Source organism: Solanum tuberosum, unplaced genomic scaffold (assembly GCF_000226075.1).
Source record: "Solanum tuberosum cultivar DM 1-3 516 R44 unplaced genomic scaffold, SolTub_3.0 scf00200, whole genome shotgun sequence".
In the NCBI taxonomy this organism is placed as follows: domain Eukaryota; kingdom Viridiplantae; phylum Streptophyta; class Magnoliopsida; order Solanales; family Solanaceae; genus Solanum; species Solanum tuberosum.
In genome coordinates this window covers 185,859-210,279 of record NW_006239124.1, presented here as the reverse complement: position 1 = coordinate 210,279, position 24,421 = coordinate 185,859, and the positions used below count along the sequence as shown (strand labels likewise).

General features: G+C 37.0%; 1 protein-coding gene across 2 annotated transcripts in view; it reads left to right on the top strand.

Moving 5' to 3' along the window:
- Positions 1–21,010, top strand: part of LOC102602525 (serine/threonine-protein phosphatase 4 regulatory subunit 3) — a 60,227-nt gene extending 39,217 nt beyond the window's left edge. For both annotated transcript variants that reach the window (XM_015312339.1, XM_006355328.2), the window contains 8 exons: positions 9,483–9,578; positions 15,500–15,717; positions 15,808–15,922; positions 19,162–19,293; positions 19,402–19,509; positions 19,592–19,701; positions 19,771–19,872; positions 19,946–21,010. In XM_015312339.1, coding sequence (XP_015167825.1) covers positions 9,483–9,578; positions 15,500–15,717; positions 15,808–15,922; positions 19,162–19,293; positions 19,402–19,509; positions 19,592–19,701; positions 19,771–19,872; positions 19,946–20,462 — 1,398 coding nt within the window. In that variant the 3' untranslated portion in view covers positions 20,463–21,010. The remainder of the gene's footprint in view (positions 1–9,482; positions 9,579–15,499; positions 15,718–15,807; positions 15,923–19,161; positions 19,294–19,401; positions 19,510–19,591; positions 19,702–19,770; positions 19,873–19,945) is intronic.
- The last annotated feature ends 3,411 nt before the right edge of the window (positions 21,011–24,421 follow it).

Below are 24,421 nucleotides of genomic sequence, written 5' to 3'. Positions count from 1 at the left end.
AATGGACCTACGGTCCGTAGATCACCTCCGTGAATGCCTTTCTTCTGCATTTCTTTCAGCTGTCTCTACACTTCCGCACCTGAATGTCTTTCCTGCAAAACATGATAAAAACACATCAAAACCAATATAAAAAGGCCTTAGACACACACAACTTGTAAGTGAAACGTATTAGAAATACCGTAAACTCACGGTATATTAGTTTGCCGCTCTGAGGGAAAACAATTGATTGTTGAATGCAATTTCAAATTTAGTGGTGGTAGGTTTTAGGTATCCAAATTCTGGCCAGTTTTGCAGTTTATCTTGCTGTAACTTATGCTGCCTAGTCGTTGAATACTGTTATTATTTTCCCCTCTCTTCGAGTGCAGGGTGAGGGACATTAAGGCTGTTCCACGATAGTATCTGTTCGACATTCCTTTTGTTGGATTGGAACTACCTCCAGTTATACGTGTGCATTAAAGAATAACTAACCGATAGTATATGCGAGAAGGTCCTTGGTGTATAACTTTTGCCGATAATATTGTTTTAATTGATGAAAGTAGTGAGGAAATAAGCCAATCGAACTATGAAGAACTCTACCAGGCTATAAATATTGAAATTCCTTTTTTCTTTGTACACATTCCTTTTCTACTCCCCTCTTACCTTTTTACATGTCCAATATTCACTTTGCAATCCCCTAAAAGGATTTGTTGCTCTTGAGCCGAGGGTCTTTCTAGAACAACCTCTCTACCTCCACGAAGTAGTGGTAAGGTATTGATACACTCTATCCTCCCTCCCTAGACCCCACTTGTGGGATTTCACTAGGTGTGTTGTTGTTGCAGTCCCTTGAAAGTATTAATTAAGTGTTTGTTTTATTAAATTATCTTGTGGGATTTCACTGGGTATGTTGTTGTTGCAGTCCCTGAAAGTGTTAATTAAGTGTTTGTTTTATTAAATTATCTGATTAATAGTAATTAATCTCTATAATACTATCACCTTTATATCTCAATTCTATCACTGGTAGCAATGATTGACACCAAAAGTTTCAACGTGAAACTAGTACTTTTTATTTGTCTAGTATACCGAAAATTTATTTCCATTTTACTTGTCTACTTTAGCAAATTAAGGGAGAGTTAACTAATTTTCCAACTTTACCTTATCATGAAGTAACCATTCTCTAGATTTTTTTTTGAGATTGGTAACTATTTCTATTTCTTTAAATCAGTACATGGGTTGTACTGAAAACCATATTTTACATAATGAACTCTAAAGGCACTGTCCTATCCCTATAATGAGTCTAAAACATCAATGATAGAGACAATGTCATTAGAGTAGATCTGATTACACCAAAAACATAAAGTTAGAATACAATTCAATTTTACTTGTTGCATATTACTCTCCCTATTCTCAAAAACTCTAAGATTTCTCTCTTTCCAGATAGTCCACCAATTAGTAGCAGGAATGATTCTCCAGTTGCTTTTGTTCTTTGCCTGTAATCTTGCTTTTTCCCAACTGTATAAGGCCTCTGCAATTCTACCAGGCATGACCCATGAGATGTTTTTGAGCCTTAGGAATAGACTCCACAATTGGCCAGTGACCTTGCACTGGATGAACAAGTGATTGACTGTTATTGCAGTTTCCCCACAAAAAAAACATCTAGAGTACAGTGTAATCCCCCGCTTCATCAAATTCTCCTGTGTCAACACAACTTCCTTAGTAAGTAACCACATAAAACATGCCACTTTGTGTGGGATCTTGGCCTTCCAAATGTGTTTCCAGGGCCATTTGGGTGCCTGCATAATTGGGTGGTTCAACTTCCTATATGCTGCACTTACTTTTAAAGTCCCTTTACAGTTCCCCAACCACTGTAATTTTTCCTTCCCCATCTCCAAGCCACTAAATTGTTCAGTGACGATGAATAATTCTATAACTCTGCGAATTTCCCAATCATTGAGGTGTTTTATAAATATAATATTCCACCCATGAGGTGTCCATAGTTCAACTATTGTCCTCTGTTCTTGAAGAACCAGAGTGTGTATGTATGGGAAAAGTGTCTCCAGGTTTCCTTCTTCATGCCAATCCTCCTTCCAGAATCTAGTTTTAGCGCCATCTACCACTTGAATCTTGGTGTTTGATTTGAATTCATCCCATAGTGATCGGATGGATTTCCACAAACTAACACCATAAGGAGTGGTAACTTCCTTTGTCATCCAATTATCACTTTCTTCATATTTTGCTTTTATGACTGTGCCCCATAAATTCTGATCATCGTTGGAATACCTCCAAGTCACTTCATTCTCAAAGCATTGTTTTGATTCTTTAGGTTCTTGATCCCTAAATCCCTAACTCTCTTATCATTGATCACTTTTTTCCATTTGACTAAGTTGTACCCCTTCCTTTCCTTGTTTCCTTGCCACAAAAACTTTCTCTTGATTCTATCCAACCTATTAATGACACCTGGAGGAATAGGAAATAAAGACATCATATATGTTGGAAGCTATGTTGCTCGGACTCCGGTGCGGATATCCGAGACGGATGCGAATCCAAGAGTTGGATTCGGCAAAATTTAAATTTTAAGATTCGGGGGTGCGAATCCGAGTATGGATACGGGTGCGTGGATACGGCTAATTGGTATACTTGGTATATATAATATAAGGTGTAATATTATATATACATGGTATAATTGCTTATTATTTTTTAGCGTACCTCTAAAAATAAATTATATCAATAACAACAACAATAATAATATATCTAGTATAATCAAAATAAGTGGATATATATATAATAAAATATTACTAAAAATATTTAATGAAATATATATAGTAATGAATTGCATATTTTGGTATAATTACATACAAAATAAAAGGAGTATAATTGTTGAAGAACAGAGAGAATATAATAAACATTAAAAGTATGATTTATTTTATAAATAAAAAAGGACACACTTATCTTCGTCTCTAGTTTTCTTTTTCAAGAAAAGTTGAAAAGACTACTTTTTCAAAAAAGATAAAAAAGATGTACTTCCCGTACTTTTTCAAGAAAAAACTCCTCTTTCTTCTTCTCTTCTTCTCTGTACTTTTTCAAGAAAAAACTCCTCGTTCTTCTTCTCTTCTTCTCTGTACTTTTTCAAGCTTCATATAGCTCCGCCTCCTCTCTGAAGAGGTCGCCGGAAACTGATCTCCTTTTCCCCAAATTGTTTTTTCGGCTCTGGTCAAAGTGTCCGGATCGGATTGACCGAATCCGACCCGCACCCGCTCCCGCACTAGTGTCGCGTCGAGACGGGTTCGCCTACAAAAATGAAGAGTTCGCGCAACATAGGTTGGAAGTGCATCAAACATAGAGTTGATCAAAGTCAGTCTTCCTCTAAGTGAGAGGTATTGAGACTTCCACCTTGCCAGTTTCATCTCACACTTCTCAATCACCCCATTTTAGATTTCCAAAGACTTGGATTTGGCCCCTAAAGGCATACCCAAAACATGAGTTGGAAGAGCACACACTTCACCACCAAGAATTAACTTCAAATTGCCCATATTTGGCACTTCATTAACGGGATACAAGAAGCTTTTTCTCCAGTTAACATGAAGTCCAGACATTCTATCAAACAAGACCAGAATTAGTCTCAAAATTTTAAGGTGGTTCTCTTCAGCATCACAGAATATCAGGGTATCATCTGCATTTTGTAAATGAGTTATCCTAAGGCTTTCCCTTTCGGTTCTCGCTACTTCAAAACCTCTTAGCCATCCTTCTCTGTTTGTATTCATAATCATATTGTTCAGTCCCCTCTCTATGACTTATAGGAAAAGGGAAGGTGATAGGGGATCACCTTGCCTTAAGCCCCTTTGTGAACTAAAAAACCTTGCTGGACAGCCATTTATCAATACTGAGAGCTTACGGAAGATATGCAGAATTTAATCCATTGTCTCCATTTGAGACCAAAACCCATCTTCTCTAGCATACCCATAAGAAAATCCCAGTTGACATGATCATATGTTTTCTCAATATATAATTTGCATAAAATGCCTGGTTTTTTCAAACTTGACCTGGAATCTATTACTTCATTAGCTATTAAAACAACATCCATGATCTGCCTCCCCTTAATAAAAGCTAATTGTTGTGAGTTAACAAGTTTGGGCATCACTGGTTTTAGCCTTTCAGTGGCACTTTTGAGAGAATTTTATAGGTGTTGCCTATCAAACTGATAGGCCTAAAGTCCCTTAGTTCTTTAGCACCCTTTTTCTTTGAATCAAGGCTATGAAGGTAGCATTAAAACTTCTTTCAAACCTCCCTTGGTCATAGAAATGCTGAAAAGTCTTCATGATATCACCCTTGACCACTTCCCAACATTTGATGTAGAACCCCATTGTAAAGCCATCTGGTCCTGGTGCTTATCCACTTGCACATTGCTTTAAACTTCTCAGAACCTCCTCATCAAAATTTCTTTCTAGGTCCTCTATTTACTCCCCTGTTAGCCTTGGACAGTTTATGAAATTGTTGCCAGGTCTCCATTGAACATCTTCTGAGTAAAGTTTCTGGTAGAACTCTACTATTTCCTATTGGATCCTTTCTGGATCTTGGACTATATTCCCCTGAACAAACAGTTGATCTATGTTGTTACACCTCTTGTGTGCATTAGCCATTTTGTGGAAGAACTTGGTATTCTTGTCCCCTTTCTTTAGCCAAACAGATCTTGACCTTTGTCTCGAGTATTTTCTTCTTTTTATATTAAACCCTCCGGGTTCAGAAGTAAAGTTGCCTTTTCTGTTGCTTCATCTTCTGTTAATGCTCTATCAGTGGCAATATTTTCCACACCAACCAACTTTTCAAGAACATTCTTTCTCCGTTGGCCAAGACTTCCTTGCTCACTTCTATTCCATTCCTTCAATTTATGTTTCAAAGCTTTTAATATAGATGCTAGGATGTAGTCAGGTTTCCCAATGTAATCGAATGAGTCCCACCACTTCCTAATTCTATATGTGAAACCATTAGTTCTTAACCACCAATTCTCAAATTTGAAATAACTTTTGTTCTTCTTCGAGGAACCACCTTGAAGTGTCACTGGGGAGTGATCTGACATTATTCTTTGCGTAGTAAACTGTTTCAGATTACAAAAAACATTATCCTATTCTTGAGATACCAGGATCCTATCAATTCTTGAAGCTATTTGATGGTTATCCCCTTTAAACCAAGTGAACTTAGCATTTTCCAATTGGAGATCGATTAGATTCAAATCTTCAATTAAATCAGAAAACTCTCTCATTCCTATTGTTCTCCTAGTACAATATTTCTTTTCTGAAGCATATCTGGCCACATTGAAATCCCCACATATTGCCCATGGACCTTCTATTAATCCTCCGATAGAGCCAATTTCTTCCCATACTAGTCTTCTTTCCACATAGCAATTGGGTGCATAAACTCCTGTAATGTGGCAGGAAAAGTCCTGCAATTGTGATTCAAATCTACAAGTGAGAGTATATGTCCCTGTCTCTAGTACCTCCCCCTTCCATATTCTACTATCCCACAACATCATTGTCCCTCCTCTTGTCCTACTCGCCTCCAAACATGCCATTTTGACCCACCTATCCCCCCAAATCTGCCTTACCAACTCAGTGATATTCCCCTGTAATTTGGTTTCTTGTAGACAAATGATGTCAGCTTTCCAGTCCCCCATAATACTCTTGGCCCTAGTACAGCCCATGTACTGATCTGTTTCTATCAATAGACACAAAGTTACCAGTTTCAAAAAAAAAAAACCCCTTACATTCCATGATACTAGTTTGAATTGCATCATGAAATGGTAAGGAGCTTTCTACCCTATTCTCTACCCCCACCACTCTTGAATTTCACATCAAATGCTACCAACTTTTCAATTCTTTAGAACCTTTGAACCTTGTCTTCTTACAAACCACTGCAGCATCCTGATGTCTGGCTTGTTTGGCAATGTCCACCTATTATAGAAGTTCCAAAGCTTCTTGTTCATGGCCTTGGAACTTGGCACCCAGTAATTTCCCCAGTCTGATCAGATTTTGTTTTACCCAAACAGACTTTCCTTTTTTTTTTCTGTAGTTAAATGTTGTTGTTGTGTGCACAATGGCTCAGCCTGTTCAACCTCCCATTCTTCAATGGAGGACACTAATCTCTGCTCAAGTGTATTGCATGCAACTTCTTTTTCCCCCTTCTCCATCCCGTCCCTAATCAGGATTTGTGACTTTGGATCTGTGGTTTGCAAGACTGCATCTATCAAAACATCGCTTGAACTAATTATTGACATCTCCTGCACGTTACTGTCCTGTTCTATGCTGCATACAAAAGTGGCTTTCTGTATCTTTTAGAGTCTAGTCCTCTCTGAAGATGGGCTGCATTGAGATTGTTATGTTGTTAAAAAAGACCAAACTTGCTGGGTCAGGCCCACTGGTTCCTTCATTTAAAAATTCTGGCCTTTCATTGAGGCCAAAAGCATCATCCTTCATTAAAAGGGGTATGTAGCTGTCACATACGTTAGTGGGTACCACCACTTTTGACAGCTTTTCTCTTCCCACATGAGTCTCTGTACTAGAATCCCTATTTATAAGGGATTTCTGAGCTGGGACACAGAGGTTTCTCCTTATTACCCTCTGGTCCATATTATGATCCAGATTTATCACACTGTCATCTTCTCCGGTAAAAATCAAGGCTTTTTTCCGGCAACACTTCAAATCTTGCTTTGCTTTCTACCCATATCGGAAAAAAAAACTTGTTTCCATCACGCACAATTGAAACTTCTTTTGGTATATTTCTTCCATCATCTGCCACCAAAATTCTTGCCCACATCATATGGTTCTTTAACTCTGTCCCTTCTTCAGTAGCCACCCATCCACCACAGAGTTGTCCTATTTCTGCAAAAACTTGATGTGACCAAAGATGAAGAGGGACTCCCATAATTTTGATCCATGTCTTTTAACTTCCATGGAGATTGGTTCACAACCTAGGGTCGGACTCCACCATTCTAAGTTGAAAACTGGGTTTTTCCATTTCCACTGGCCTTGAAGGGTTTGTTCCGCCATGAATTTATTAGGAAATTCAAAGAGGAACATATTGCCATATAGCTCATAAATGTTGACTCCAAATGTCTTCTTCCATTCAGATGATGACCATCTTCTAATCTCGGATAAGGAAGGTGATGCTTTGCTGGCCTTCTCCAAATGTCCTACAAGGCACCTTCTCAATAGCCCATCCTCTTACTTGTCCGATTTACTTGCCATCTCTGTCTCTCTATGACTTTTAGTAAGCCATTTGCCGTCTCTCACAGCCTTTGCATAAGGATATTTGGGATCCAAGCTCTTGATAGGATCGTTGGTACCGGTCCTTTGTGGCATTTAATGAAGTTTTCAATCTTAAATGCTAAATCGTACCATCCAGCATTTAAGACGGGTTCTGGAATGATGATTACAGATCTTCCCCCAGCATTTAAAGCAATAATGCTCATGTATCTCCCGTAATCATTGTGTTTTCTAGTACAGAAAAATTCCTCCTTTCTGCTGCAAACCTCCATCTCCTTATGTTCTTCTTATTATCAGTGGATGCTTCTCTAAGCAGTGAGCAAATCCAGTCCATTGCCTTGCTGCTTATAGTTGTCCTTCTCATCATTCTTCGACTTCTCTCCACCCACTCATACCAAACAGAACCCTCTGCATTCCATTTGGTTATGTCGAAGGATTTGAAACCAGCATTAAAATATATTTTGTTTTCCCCTATAGCTGCAAAAAAGAGTGGAGAATACAAGAAAGAAAAGGTACCTTTCGGATGAAAATGGTAGATCTCAGGCGAACTACCGGAAAAGAGGGTTCTCTCTCTCCTAGAAAGTAGGAGAGAGTTTTTGGGTAATGTGCCTGAGAGCATTTTCACTTAACTAAAACTGACCCTTGCTAAATTGCCTGCATAGGGTCAATGTAACCATTCTCTAGATTTATTGGAATACTAGTTAAAAACTTTAGATTTCACCATGCAAAGCGAAGCCCAATATTTAAGTGGAGAAGGGTAGAGGGGCGGGCCCATTATCCATCGAGTATAGAAGGCTGTGATTGGTCCAAAGGGCGGGTCACAGACGGGTTTCTCGGCTATCAAAAAACAAAAGTTATAAGTAACCATTTTCCAGATGTATTGGAATATTAGTGGTCAAATTTAGATTTTTTGAAGTATAGTTATTACTTATTACTATGAGCAATTAAAGCAACCCCTTTTATCCCAAAGCTTACACAAAAATACTATGGAGTAGTACTTATCTCTGCCATATAAATTTACTTTTACTCTGGATGTTCGTTCTATGCTTCGCTATATAACATGATATTAGATGAAGATGCAACACATTATATAAAGATAACTGAAATTGTATCGACGAATTAGAAGAGATGTCAACGGCAACGGTATCTGGAAACAATGATTAGTGGATATTGGTACTGTCACTGCACAACAAGCAAAGGGTGCTACAAGAGTGTTAATTGATTAAAAGATACTTAAATAAGGTGAATTGGAAATTCTGTGAAATGAGTGAGTGACTAGCAACTTTATATAGAAGAGAAGAGGCTCAACATGTCTCCAAGATGAATATTGTGGAAATGTGTTAGAATAGGTGTGTTGTGCAAGATTTGACAGGGATTAGAACGATCAAATTTGACGAAGTTTGAAAGTAGCACAAATTGAGGCTAAATTAAGAGAAGGTTGCCTGAAATGGTTTATCCATGCTCTGCATAGACGTATTGATGCATCGGTCTGTAGGAGTGGCAATGTAATGGAAGAAAAGGATTCATTTAGGCAATACTAGTTGCAATTAAACTACTGATGTGTGCAGAGATAAGTGTGGTATGCAAAAAACCCTTCTTTTCTTGAAAAATATATATTTTTGTATTTGATAAAAACCTGAATAATGTGTAATAGATATAGAGGACTCGTAAAATCAGCCCCAAAAGTTGATTGGTTGATCAATTTGTCAGGGTTGTTGGTTTCCTGTAGTGCACCTTTGCTCCTCCTACTCTTAACCTCTTCTTTTCCGTAGTTTAGGATAGCTGGTGGGTGGTCTCTCCTTTCCTTCTCTTTGTTTGTAGTGTTCTGCATGTCGTTTGTTTCTTCTGCTGGTTACATTTCCTGCCATTACTTTTTGGGTATCCCTCTCAGTCCTACGAGTTTGATTAATATGATAGTTTACTCCGTTCAATTGAACTTCCATTATATTAAGTAAAATTCAGCATGGCATGTATCAACAAATCATTATATTGAAAGATCAAACACCCTCATCAAAATATTTCAAGGTTAAGAAACTCATGATCTTTCTAAACTAGGACGCTACTATTTGTTTCTTTATGTAGTATTTATTTTCTTGACAAGTACACTTGTTCAGTTTCTTTTCTAGTTCTTATTTCTATTTTTGTCAGTCTGCTGTGTTTATTTTTAGCAGATTGTTTCAGGACTTGTGGCTATGGAGTGCTTTCTACATAATGGAAGAAGTGAATAATGGCTTTGTTTTGAATTTTCAGGTCAGAGGTATGCTAACAGATTTTGGTGATGACATGCACTGCCAGTTTAATGATATTCTTCGCAGTCTATTAGATTCATATGCGTCAGGATTACAGGTGCCTTGTCAGTAACTTTATGGTTCCCCAATGATTGATAATTTTTGTTTGTATCAAAGGGTGTGGCTCCCCTTAAACTTGCTTGTACTAGGGGAGTTAAAAGTTGACTGAAGGTTCTAGTTCTAAGCACGTACTTGTACAATCTCCTTTTTCTTCAATGTATTAACTTTGGTTCCTTATTAGTTATTTCCAAGCTTAATAACTAACCTGGATAGGTGTGAAAACTGTGTTGCATTCAACTTGTATTATGTCTACAGCTTGGTCAGGAAGTAGGGGAGGGAAGGGAAGGGAAATAAAATTAAGTGATCATTTTGCCGCTTAAAGAGAGGAAGTGATGTGAAACAGACGTGGGTGAAGCGAAGCAACTTAAAAGAAGCATGTGATTCGTATAGTAAGGCACAAGCTTTTCGGAACAGGAAACTCTCTGTTCTTTCTATTTGACTTTAAAAGATGAATAAGGCTTTGCACTTTCTTAGTGCAAACGTGCTATCAATAAAGCTTACCCTACCTATATAAAAGACGACAAAAAGGGAAATATGTAGAATATAGCTTTTTGTTATCTGGGTATTACAGTTTATCCTCATCATCTTTTTCTTCCTCTTCTTCGATTTCGAATGACTCCTTCAACAAGTTTTGATCTCTAGTGGACCTCTCATTAGGATTCAAACCCTAATGAAGTTCTGACCTTTCAATACTTGGTCTTCTTCTAGTACTTTTTTAATAACCGCGGTGCCCAGGCCAACTTCCATGCACCTCGACTAATTTCGACTAATTTCACAGGGTATCTTTTATCTTCCACCAACACAATAACTAGGTTAATTCTGTTCACTAAGGCTTAAACATATTGGAAGAAATTGGGTAGTTTCTTACCACCATTAAAATTTGAACCTAAGACCTCATGACTCTCAACCTTCTTGAATTTTTGTCTTGTGCTTCCCTGTTACACTCTTTCTTGTTCTAAGCAGTGTTTTTGGAAGTACGAAGTGGAAAAAAGCTACAAGGATCTGACTCGCTTAATGCGAGAAGCAAAGCGCTTGCCTCATTGAAGTGAAGCATAATCTTTCAAAAATTTCAAGTAACTTTGCACAAATAAATAAAAGGCGAAATGATCTAATGGACCCTTATACTTGTACGAGTTTGTATTAGGGACCCTTCTACTTAACCCTTTACCAATTGAACTCTTAAACTCAATCAAAAGAAGATTTTTAAACCCCTCCTACCATGTGTGTAGTTCACTCTCTCTTAAATAGATGACACGTCAAATCCACGTCATTTAAATAAATAACATGTCATAATTATATTCATTAACTATTTTTAAAAATTATTAATTAAAAATATTAAATAATAGGTTAAATAATCTTTTAACTCAACATTTTTAATTAAATAAAATAATATTTTTAACTCCACACGGTTGATAACCTAAGCGTTGCCGTCTTCCTCCTCTTCTCCTCTTCCCATTCCCATCGTGAAATAGTCGTCGCCACCAGCAAAGAAAGCCGCTGCCGCCACCACCTATACTCTCTTCCTCACCATCTCCACTGCACACCCTTGCCATTTTCCTTTCCTCATTCCCCGACCTTCACAAAACCAGCAGCCCTAACCCGCTGCACCACCAGCTCCGACCGGCAAACCTCTTTGCCTACGTGACCAACTCCTTGCACCCTTACTCGCCTCATCTCCTGTCTACAGTCTTTGTTTCTCCGAACCACCAGCGACCCCCCTATGAACCACTATGGACCCCTTCTCTCCATCTTCTCTGGCGTACCAGGATGCCACCAACACCCCCTTGCCGCCTCCGTTCTGGCAAAAAAGGGACCAGCCCAACTTCTCTCTCTCACTCTACTTTCGGCGAGCACACTCAACAATGAAGAAAACAATTTCTTATTTTTTAAATTTTTTTTCAATTTATTATTTTATAATTTTAATTTTTTAAAAATTTAAATATGATATCACTTGCTTGTTGAGGCGTGTAATCACACACTCTTACCAATTCAGTCATCTTAATGCCACATAAGCTTAGTCATTAGTCAACGGTCAGAGGGGCTCAATATATGGTGTTTTACTGAGTTTAAGGGTTCAATTGATAAAGGGTTAAGTAGAAGAGTCCATAATACAATCTCGTATAAGTACAGGGGTCCATCACTATTAGAAAATATTTCAATCTAACAAGTAGCTAAATAATTTTCCATATGAGGGGCTAAATCGAAATCAAATTATTTAGAGCCTCAAAATTAAATCTGAAACATAAACAGTGAAAGAAATAATAGAAAATATTTCAATCAAAAGAGTAATAATGGAAAGTAACCTTCAATTTTTTTCCTTAAATGTTTTTCTCAAGGGTTGTGCCATACTCTCAACAATTCACTTAATAAGGACTAGAGGGAGTATTAAATAAACTGATTTTTACTACTAATCAAACTGAAAAGTATTTCAATATATTAAAAATGTATTAAATAAATTGATTTTTACTCTTAAACAAACAGAAAAAGTAGTTATATAAATACTATTGAAGAAATATTAAATTAACTGATTTTTTTACTATCAAACAAACTGAAAGAAAACTAAATTCTTTTAAAAAGACCCTTCAGCAATGGTGGTAGTCGGAGAAGAAGATGCAGCTGCAGGAGCAACATCAATAAGAAAAAGAACAAAAAAGAAGCAATAATATCCAAGTAGAAAAGCATCGTAGAAGAAGATAGAATAAGAAGAAGAACAAGAAAAAAGAATGAGAAAGGAGGCTTACCTCAAGTTTGAAGAAAGAAACAACTCATTAGTATATGAAGTGCGAGCCTATTCCCAAATTGAATAATATATCTAGAATGGACGAAACAAGGACATCAATTTGGAAATATATCACCATAAGAGACTACATAGTTGAGCGTTAACTTCCTCTCGCTATGTTGGGGCCGTTTTATCTACTTCACTAGCCTATGATTAAGTGATCTTGAACAACTTGACCTTTGCCCCACAACCCGACTGATAAAACCCAAGTTAGATATTCAGGACTTTCTATTAAGGGTTCTGAAGTAATTATCTGACTTCATTCCAACTCCAATATTTTTGGAACTAGAAGCATCAAATTTGAGAGACATTGTTGGATTGAAGAGAGTTCTAAGCAAATAGTTGCCAACAAAATGCAAAAGAAGATATGAGTATACTGATAGAGTTGTAAAAAGTGTGTCGAGATCCATAATACAAAAGAAGACCTGATAGAGAGGATGTAAGCAACTAGCAGCTTAAGGTGACCTAATATAGAATTTCAGCAAAAGTAGATTGCTGGAATTGCTAAAAACTGTTGGAAAAGCTGTTGCTGCCATGGAAAGTGTTCGGAAGTGGTTGGCATCTAGTCAGAATCTCTCACACGCGCCGGCGTGTGTAACAAACGCACTGACCGACGCCCTAAACTTTAGCAGTGCGTGTGGGGCATGCTGCTAGAGATGTTGACTGGGTGATAACTCTCAACTCATGAAGATTCAGCTAACGGGCTATATATGGAATAAGATATAAGTAGAATAGAGATTAAGGCTAGAACTATCAAGGACCCTACTAAGAACTAGTTGAAGACACATATTTCAAAAAAAAAAAAAAAAGAACTAGTTGAAGACACCTATTTCAAAAATATAAAAAAAAAACTAGTTGAAGACATTGATAGTTAGCAATAATTTCTACCCAAGATTGCTAGCAAAGAATGGATGAATCAAATAATTAAAATACAAACAATTTACATCAATTTAAATTTTAGCTTGCTCAGGAAATGACCTTAGATTGAGGTCGTGGAGGACACAAATTAAGGTAGAAAGTTAGTAGGTGGGAAAGCATCGTCCTGATGTATGTCCCTACTACATCCCTACTAGTAGTTGTAGTATTACTCTTGTAGTTTCTTGTCCTTCGAATTGTGTTACTATTTGTTGTTTCTTATACTTCGACTATTGTATTATTTTTTGTTGTATTACTTATTAGTGTTACTATATGTTGTTTCTTATACTTCCATTATTCCTTTTCCTGAACTGCTTTGGACTATTTTTCTTGAGCCAAGGGTCTATTGGAAACAAGCTCTCTACCCTTGAGGTAGAGGTAAGGTCTGCTTACACTCTACCCTCCCAAGATCCCACTTTGTAGGACTACCCCGAGTATGTAGTTGTTGTTGCAAACAATTAACTTCAAGAACAATCAAAAGAGAACTTGAGACTAATTAGGATAAGATTCAATTAAAGAAACAATTCACAGAAAAGAGGAAGAGAAGTAGTACATGAATCCCTTTGTCAAAGAAAGATGTAATACATGAATAGGGGTGTCAAAAATGAGCTCAAATAATGGTAACCCGCCCAACCCATCTGAAAATTTATGGGTTGGGCTCAAGATAATTAGAATTGAGTTCAATCTCAACTCATTCAAGCTTTAACCCATTTTAAAAGAATCTTCAATTGAGCCTAATTTAATCTCCAGTTTCAACCTGTTTTAAGACTTTTTATTTGCGTTGATGTATGTTCCTATATTGAAGGTATAAATTACTATCTATTTTATATCTTCTAGGATTTATCTTTCAATTTATAACTTTTTATTATTATTTTCTTGAGTTGAAATTCAAATTATGATTATAGAAGTTAAATAACAATATGTTAAAATTATTGAGATTAAGCGGGTCAAATTGGGCGGGTCATGACCCTACCCGATTTTTAGCCCATTTGAGCCCTACCCATTTGACCCAAAACAAATTTGGGCGGGTCATGACCCAACCCGATTTTCTTTTCAACCCATTTTAATATCTCCAATTTCAACCCAACCCTCCCATTTGACACCCCTATACATGAGTCACCTAGCTATGGTGTAATCCAAGAGAAGCTGTAGAAGAGAACTAAGCTAACAAGACTGTTCTACGCTCCAAGAGAATATCTCATCACTCATCAAAGTCTAACCCTACAAAAAAGGGAAATTGGGGGTATTTATACTAGGCAAATTATTACATCACTTTACCTTCTCAAAGAAAAAAAAATTACTACATCACTTTACCCATGATAACCGTAGAGTAAGCTTCAAATGTATTCAAAACCTATAGAATCCAAGCCCGAATGTCTAGGTGTTTGGCCATCTTCTCACCCAATGCATTTACATGTTTGTAACTTGGAGATGTTTCCTGAGGCTTCAACCAAAATCTTCTCCATGATTTATATTTGTGGAAACATTTCCTTCATATCTCCAGCAGCTTAGTGTTCTGTCTAGCTCCATGAAATAGAAACATGGAGATGTTTTTGGTTCACATTTTTGGTAGCTGCACGTTTCTTCTCATCCCTAAAGCTTGGTTTCCATGATCTTTTGTAGCAGTCTTAAGGATTTGATATTGACATGGGAACCATCCTTAGCATGAGGGTTAATCCAAAAGTTATCAGTGGGATTTGGTTGCCAGAGGTTGTTGGACCTTGTGGTGCTGTTAGTTCTCACAAAATATTGGCAGAAAGAATGGTAACGCTTGTCAGATCTGAAAGTCACCGAAAAGAAGGCATGACAACTGACTTCTATATCCTGGACGTTTCTCATGGTTGCTCTGATCACTTGCTCTGATACCAAGTGAGATGTAAAAGAAGGGAAAAATATTAAGATGCATAAACTACATAATTACACTGAGCCCTATTTATAAACAATACATTACAATTCCTTTCCATGTGGAACACTCTATACATTAATATTTTAACAATTTATATGCACCATTGAGGGAGAGTGCAAGTGTCTTGAGGATATTTTAGGATCTTGTACATATACTATAGCTTGATTTACTCATGTAATTATTTATTTTGATTCTATTTTCCCTATTTAGAATATGTACACTTTAGCCTTTTAATCCCCAATGCTTGAGGAAATAAGCAAGATATCTCTCAATTTTCTTTTCATTTATCTTACTTTCTAACATTTTCAATTTGTTGCAGAGGGACACTATTGTTGAAATTTTTTATGAGAAGCACCTAACCGGATTGGTTCAAACTATAACATTATCCTGCCCTCCGAATAGGGATTCACTATCAGTCAGTGAGTCTGAAAACACTGATGGAGGAAATGTGAAGCAAAGTTGTGTGAAGCCTGAAATACTTCTAAATATATGTGATCTCTTATGTTTTTGTGCCGTGCACCATCCTTATAGAATAAAGTAAGTTTCTCATCTCTGCATGCAATTTGTTTGGTACCAAAGCCCTATTTCAACCCTTTGGTATAATGTGGTTTCTTTTCTGTGTTGCAGGTGCAGCTTTCTTCTTAATAATGTGGTAGATAAAGTTCTGTTGTTGACACGAAGAAGAGAAAAGTACCTAGTAGTTGCTGCTGTTAGATTCATGAGAACTCTTATTTCCCGCAATGTGAGTTGTTGACTTCTATTAACCAAGAGGATCATTTGTCAATGTGATTGAACTGCATCAAGTTTTGATTAATTTGTCCTTCATAATGACTACTTTGTCTCTGCCATGATCTCAAGATACTTTGGCTCTTGTTGACTAATCTGGTCAATCCTCTTTTGTAAGAAGCATGTCTTGCACCTGTTATGTTCCTCATATGTGTTACTATTTAGTTGTCTTGTATTTATGTCCTTGGATGCAAAATCGACTTGCCCAATTATGATTGTACTGGTTGGATCCTTAGTTCAATATTTTTTTCAAATTCTTATATATAAGGTAAACAGTGATTCTATAGGCCTAAAGGAGGAAACATGTGAACAAGATAAACAAAAAAGAACCCTACAATCTAGAGTACCCTTTTCCAAATACCTCTCAATGATCTAGTTTTAAATTGGCTTATATCCCCTTTTTTGCAATCAGTTCCGCTGCAACACTTGCTGTCCTAGATAATTGTCCAGCCTTTCTGTGAAAAATATAGAAGAAAAATATTATTCTGCATTATTACATTGAAACCCTATTTATAGACATTATATTACAATCCATTTCCAAGAAAGATCATATATACTAGTCCTATTCTAACACTCTCCCTCAAATTTGGGCATACAAGTCATATGTACCAAGCTTGTTACATGTGTGATCAATACGAGGGCGGTGAGGGACATGGTGAGGATATTTGCAAGTTGATCACTCGAATTCACAAATTTTGTGACAATATCTCTTGAGAGCATCTTTTCCCTTACAAAGTGATAATCAATCTCATGTGTTGAGTTATCTCAATTTCATGTATTTGACGCGATATGAAGGGTTGCTTGATTATCACACACAAGTTGCATCTAACCACTTTCTCCAAATTTTGGTTCTCTCAGCAACTGTTTGATGCACACTAGCTCACAAGTTGCTACAACCATTGTCTCGATATTCTGCTTCTTTATTGGATCGAGCAACCACACCTTGTTTCTTACTCCTCTAGGATACTAAATTACCTCTTACTAAAACACAATATCCGAATGTAGAACGCGTATTCGAGGGTGATCTTACCCAATCAATATTTGTATATCCAATTTTATGTTCATGGCCTCAATCATCAAAGAGTAGTCCTGGAGCTGACTTTATATATTGTAGAATATGAACAACTGCACCCAATGACTATCATAGGGGGAAGTAATAAACCGACTTACAACAATCACAAGAAACGAGATGCCAGGTTTAGTTACTATGAGATAATTTAACTTTTTAACTAGCCGCCTAGGCCTTCAAGGATCATTGAGTGGCTCTCCTTGTCATGACAAGAGTTTAGCATTTGGATTTGTTGAAGTGTGTGACCATCTCATCTAAAAGTTTAAATTGTTAGAGAGAGCACACTTTAACTACTTAATTATATTATCAACACGCCCCCTCACGTGCTGGCTTGATTTTTTTCATGGGCCAAACACATGAAAATTCTTTTTGATATGGGTGGCGGTGAGATTCAATCCCAGGTAGAGGTGCCTGTTCTGATACCATGCTGAAGTGTGCGATATCTCATTTAAAAACTTAAGTTGTTAGAGAGAACACACTTTTATCAGTTAATTATATTCTCAACAGGATCCATAGGAGTGTCAATGGGCTACATCTCATCATTCTTGTCTCAAGAATGTCTAAGGCATACTTGTGTTTAGAAATAAAAATACTTGATCTGGATTGAGCAACCTCAATATCTAGAAAATACTTCAGTTAGTCGTGGTCTTTAGTCTAGAAATGTTGAAAGAGATGTTGCTTCAAATTAGTGATATCATCTTGATCATTGTTAGTGATAACGATATCGTCAACGTAAACCACCAAATAAATTCACAAATTTGGTGTAGAATGATAATTAAACATAGAGTGGTCAACTCCACTACGGGTCATGCCAAACTTCTGAACTCATGTTGAACTCCCAAACCAAGCTTGAAGGGACTGTTGCAAACCATGTAAAATTAGGTCTTGCCGTCTTGGGCCTATTCACACCCCAGAAACTAGTCCAAGAGAAGGAGGATTGCCTAAACCTTATGAGGAGACCACCCATCTCATTAACCACCAATGTGGGACTTCTTTTTATTCTTCAACACCCCACCTCACGCCCAGGGCTGGATATTTGGTGCATGGACAATTTTTAATATATGGGCCTAACATTGGGTGAGATGGGTCCTGCTCTAATACCATGTGAGAAATATAAGAAAAAATATTATTGAATTGTGTATCTACATTGTTACACTCAGACCCCTGCTTATAAACACTTTATTAAATCCCTTTTCAAGTAAGATTCGATATACTTATCCTATTCCTATTCCTATTCTAACATTTTCGAAGTGTGTTTTATGTGTTAAGTATGGACATGCCTAAGGATTATCGGTTTATACTCTGTGACCATGCAAATTAACGCAAAAGCATCTCCAAATAGAATGTGGTATTTTCTGTTCGATGACAAGCCCTTCAATCTTTTTCATTTAAATAGTCAAAAAGACAGCTTGGTAGATGGAATTCCTAGCTCAATTTTAGCTTGAGGGACTCTTTTAGTGTATTAACTTTTATATGCTGTCCCATTGAGGTGAAATGGATTAGGGTGAATCATCAACATATGCAGGTTATGTAATATAGGGTTTGTAGAGAATGGTCATTTTCTTGGTTCTAGAGAATAAAACTATTAGATGTGCTCTGGATGGACCTGTTTAGTAACTCTTTACTCTTTCCAAAAGGAATGCTTCTTTTATGCCATTATCTTCCTGCCAAATTAACTAGTTCGATCCAATCCAGTGGACATAGAACAAGAAATGCAAGTGCTAGTACATCTAAAACTTCTTAATTGGCTATTTGTAAATAGCCCTGGGGCTATGGAACAAAGAATTATCTCGGACCTAGACCAAGGTATTGATGGTGATTTTCTAATCTCGCATAACAGAATGTGATACAATGAGATAGAATGTCCCCTTTTAAAAAGGAAAATAGAAAAAAGAAAAATCTGTCTATGTAGAAGATTCTTGCATTAAAGTTGTCATTGCTTATTACATATCAGTGACCAATGTTTTTCTATAAGATAGCTGAGTTCTAGGGGTCTTAATATTTGCATTTCCTTCCGTGAAGACATCTTTAGGAGTTATGCTTCTGTATACAACAACAACATACCCAGTGAGTTATGCTTCTGTATATGTATAAATATTTTTTTAAATACTGGGTGTATTCTGCAGGATGAGTATTTGATGAATCATATCGCCGAGAAGAATCTTTTAAAACCAATTGTTAATGCTTTTGTTGCTAATGGAGATCGCTATAATCTTCTGAACTCGGCTGTTCTAGAGCTTTTTGAGTACATCCGTAAGGTACACATACCTTCCTTCACTGGGTCAGGCTGTTGCCTCCCTGCCCTCTCTGTCCTCCTTTATATTTGTTTGTTCATGCATTCTTGGTCTTGATGTGATACTATGCAGGACAACTTAAAAATATTGCTCAAGTATTTAGTGGACTCATTTTGGGATGAGTTGGTCAAGTTTGAAAAGTTCTCATCCATCAACTCTCTGAAAGTTAAATATGAGCAGGTATCTGCATAGTTATGCCTGTTACTGTCATGTGTTCTTGTTGGATACTTGAGCTTATTATGGCTGTTTTGTGTTATTACAGTCCCTAGAGGATTCAGGGATGAGAAGTGTTGGCAATTTATTAGACCCGAGGAAACGAGTTGATGAGCGTAGTTTAGAGAAAGAAGAAGAAGATTATTTCAACGAAGAGAGGTATCCCTTTACCTATTATTTTGTAGAATTGTTTTTATTTTGATAACCACTGAACAAGCAATCTGTCAGTGATGAGGAAGATTCTGCATCAGCCTCTGTGGTGAATGCAAGCAGAGTGAAGTCTCAACTGGCGGTGCCGAAGGGATCTGCTCCGAGCTACACATCTGATAGGTATTTTGTGATTTTTAGAATGTGTATTTGCTAAATTAAGTGACATATGATGACTTCTCATATGTTACTGAAGATCCGGGGGAGTTGTTGATTCTGGGGATGACGACAACGATGAAGATTATAAGCCACCACCTAAGAAGCAGTCAGATAATTCTGATGAAGATGGAGCAGACTCTTTTCCGTTGAAACGGAAGGTGGCTCCCAAAGAAGACCCTGAGCCAAAAAGGTTGCAACGTGTCGCTAAGGGTTCTAAATCAAGGGACAGTGTTTTTGCTGCTTTATGCTCAACTTTAAGTCAAGCTGTGTTGCCCTCCAAAACTACAGAAAGTCCTGCTGATAATGGGAGTGCTGCACCAGGTAGCCCTCAATCTGATGAAAACAAGAGATCTGTTGAGGCTAACCATGATGAGGAAGGGAGTCTTTCTGATAATGGTAATGCTGATTTTGAAAATCATGCCAACAAACAAGCAACTTCTCCTAAAAAAAATTCTGAAAGCTTGCACAAATCTCCAGATAGTAGGAAGCATGAAGAAGACTGTCCATTGATACAACCAAAGTCATCTCCTGAAATGGCTGTAAATGGATCGTAATATTTCAAGATTCATGATACCATTTTGACTCATGTTATGATCAACTCTCTTTGAGCATGTGCTTGTGCAGATAAGCTAATCTGTCCAAGTTCCAGAGCAAGAATTTGGTTTACTTGGTGATTTTGGAATTTTATGAGTATTGGTGGAGGGGAGTATGTACAGTGCTGTTACAAGCATGGGGAGAGATTAGTGGCTTCCCCAAATGCTTCATAGCTAGAGAATTTTCTTCTATTCTTTACTTCTTCTTTTTCCCATTTTCCTTAGTTATGTGAACCATATGTAGTAGGGCATCAATTTTTGACCTCGCAAGGTGTTCTTGCGTTTAATGGTCAATGGTGATCAACAGTTACTGTGGGAGGTTAGTGAATCCTGCTTGAGGCCAAGTTTGCTACTCATGTTTGTGTAACTTATAGGGAATTGTACATTATCGTAATTCCAGTGATACGTTGTCTACTAGTATATATATTTGAGAAAACAGCACTGGTGGTAAGACAAACCGTAAAGCTAATGCGGTTCCATCTTCTTCGCTGTTTTTCATTCTCCTTGAAGTGTTGAGCTACTTTGGAACAAAATAACATTTTATCACGTAGCGGGTGGATGTTCTGGTTGTGCTGAAGAATTGCTTCTCGGACTCATCATCCCTCGTCTCTGTCAACCTTTTTCTTGTTCTCTAAATTTGTGTTTTGAAATTTTTATTGTGACAGTTAACTCCAATAAAAAATTGAGATAGTACTGAACAAATAGGATAAACTCTACGCTATTAATCAGGCACTTATGAACAAATAAAAATCTTATTTTTGTCTGAGTTACACGACTGTTCAAAAACATACTAGGTTTTCGCCGTCTTCAGAGTGTTCCGTTCTTTCTTTTGTTGTTAAGACGGGACGAGGATATTCTGTTTTTGGTCTTTGTCTTGTTGAGACAGGACCAGGATGTACTGTTGTTGATCTTCATCTTTCTTTGGGATTGAAAGTTAGTTGCAAGTTACATATTGGTCAATATTGCTTTTGCTTGCATTAGTCAGATGTTTATGCAATGGCATGGCACTGGTAAGTTTATGGGCATTAATTAACGTTTAGCCACCATTTGAGATGTAGTTGAAAAATAGTTACCCAAAAGCTACGCTACAAGTAGGGATGGCAAATAAGGCGGGGTGGTTGCAGGGCAAATCCATTTAAACTTGTAAAGATATTAACCTGCTCTGTCTTGCCTCACATAGCATTTTCAATCTGTCTCGCATGAACTTGTCTTGCATAATTGAGATTAATATTGATAACCCATATACCCTATTTGGAAAAATGAGAAAGAAACTATTCTACACATCTTCATCCACTGCAATTTCACCTTGAACTAGTATGCTTTTTCCTTTTCAATATAAATAACACCAGCCTTGTGAACTGGCTCCTGTAAATGAAATTTTGCAATCCTACACTACCACCATTGATAGACAACTGGGTGCCAAACATCTTCTTTTGATTTCTTTCCTTTTTTGTGAATTCTTAGGGAAAATTGAGGTTTTATCGATTTGAATTCAATTTTCAATAAAAAAAAAACTATATATAGGAACCTTATGCTATGGGTAAACTAATTTTGACATATCATATTAACTGCGTATAAGCTTGAGAATTTGGAGATTTCTAGTGAAGTTAAAGTTTAATAAATTGAGGATTTCAATGTCACGATTTGAGTCTACACCCTAGATGTGACTGGCAATGACTTTACATCATATGCGGAAGCTTAGATAGATGAACCTTTAGACATTCAAAGAAGAGTCTTAAATTACTGTCTTAAAATACTCAACATAAGTCATCACTTTTAAAATCAAGAACCTGATACAACTATAACATATCTAATCTTGTCTGTCTATGAAGCCTCTAACAATTCAAGATAGATGTCGGGACAAGACCCACGACATCTCAACTACTACTAAAACTAAAATAAAAATGGAGTCTCCCGGAAGCAAGGAGGCCTCACCAAATACTGACTGTGAGTGAATAGTGATCTCAATGAAACACTTGTTGATGATCCTGAGCACCTGTATCTGCATCATAATCAGATGCAGGTCGAATGACGTTAGTACATTGAATGTACTGGTAAGTGATAGGGTTAGAGTAAACAATTAACTAACTTGAACGACTAACAACATATCTGGATCAATACATGAATATGAAGTGAAAACCATTTAAATTTTGCAATAAGATATTCAATGAAAGCAACATAAAATAATATATTTTACTTTGTGGGGAGTTTTTCTAACCGACAACCATTACCATGAGCCTAGCAATGAAACAACATTTCACCCACGTTGCAAGGGCCATCATATACCTTGCCATAGTATAAGATGATATTGTGACTATGGATCCATCTAAAAGGCCTTCTCATAGGCAGTGAGGAGTCGCATGAAGAATCAAACCTATCCTACGCTGGCTACGTATTTTTATGGAACTTCCAAGTTATAAAAGACTTTAACTCAATTCGGTGCTCAATACTACTTCCAAAATAATTGATATAACTTTATGCTCAATTCACCCATTACAAAGAAGGGACTTTTTACTTTATTGAAGTACTTTTCAAAAACAATAGACGTACTTGCATTCTTAAAAAAAACACTTGTGAACTTATCTTTCAAGCCCAATAATCAACATAGGTACATATATATAGGTATATAAATAACATTTGAAGTTCTTAAGTTTTTATGAGATAGGACCTTTAAACTTTCCTCTTATCTTACGTTAATTTGGAGTGTAAATGAAGACATGTGGGTGGGACATATAAACTCTCCCAAGGATTTATGAAGACCTTAAGAGTTCATATTAAAAAGAGAAAGTAAGTACGATTAGAAGGAACATGTTCGGAATGAAGCACAGAAAGAAAAGAAACTCAAACGACCTTGGCGCACTGGTGGTGCGTCACCCCAGGGCCGAACTACTGAAGTCAGGCCTTGACGCACTGCTGGTGCATCGCGCCAGGGCCTAAACTACAAAGCAAAACTCCTGGCGCTATGGGTGGTGTGCCGCCCTAGGCCCCTACTCAGAAAATTTGACGAATTTTTCTTCTCAATTTCAGGTCCTAACTCATTTGAAATCAATTGGTTCCTTCCAAATTCTCATTGATTCACAAACCCAATAAGAATTCACTGAAATTTCACACAAAATCTACCAAGAAACAACACTCATTCACAAGACCCTCGCCTCAAGAACTCAAAACCACCATTGTTAAAGAATGGGACTAAAACTCAAGAACTCTTTAATAATACTTAACATAAATGATTTCATTGATGAATTAATGAAAGAATTACATGCTTGGCATGAGGAACCCCCCCAAAAAATTGGTAAAATTGAATACTTGGTTGCGAGTTGACACAGACCCACAGTTGTCCTACATGAAGTTAATGCTCCAAGAGAGATTGGAGAAAGGTAAATTTGCATGTCCTTGGTCCAAAATCTCTTAGCAAACTCGAGGGTTCTTTTTGTTAGAATCATTAGTAGAAATAATCAAATGATTATATTGATACATTCGAGTAATTAACCGTTTCACAATTAGGAAACTAAATTTATTGTTATAAACTGAATTTTCCAACAAAATAGACCTGAACAAATCAATCACTATGGGAAACCTCACTTACCTGGAAAGAATGATTGTTCTTGGCGAAATTCTTCAACTCTTGAACGAAAGCTTGACAAAACCCTCTTTTCCTCTTCTTGAAACTTAGCCCTAAAGTTCTAAGTGTTTAGGAATATGAAAAATGACTTAACGTCTGATTAGACCCCTAAATTGGGTGAGTACAACGTGGGTAGGCCTGTAGGGGTAAGGAAAAGACCAAAATACCCTTCTTTAAATGGATGAAAAGCCTTAACTAGAGAGGCTTCACTCAAACAACCATAACTTTTTACTCAAAGCTTGGAATTTAGCAAACTTGGCGACGTTGGAAAGAAAACTCAAAGACCTTCGATTTGATA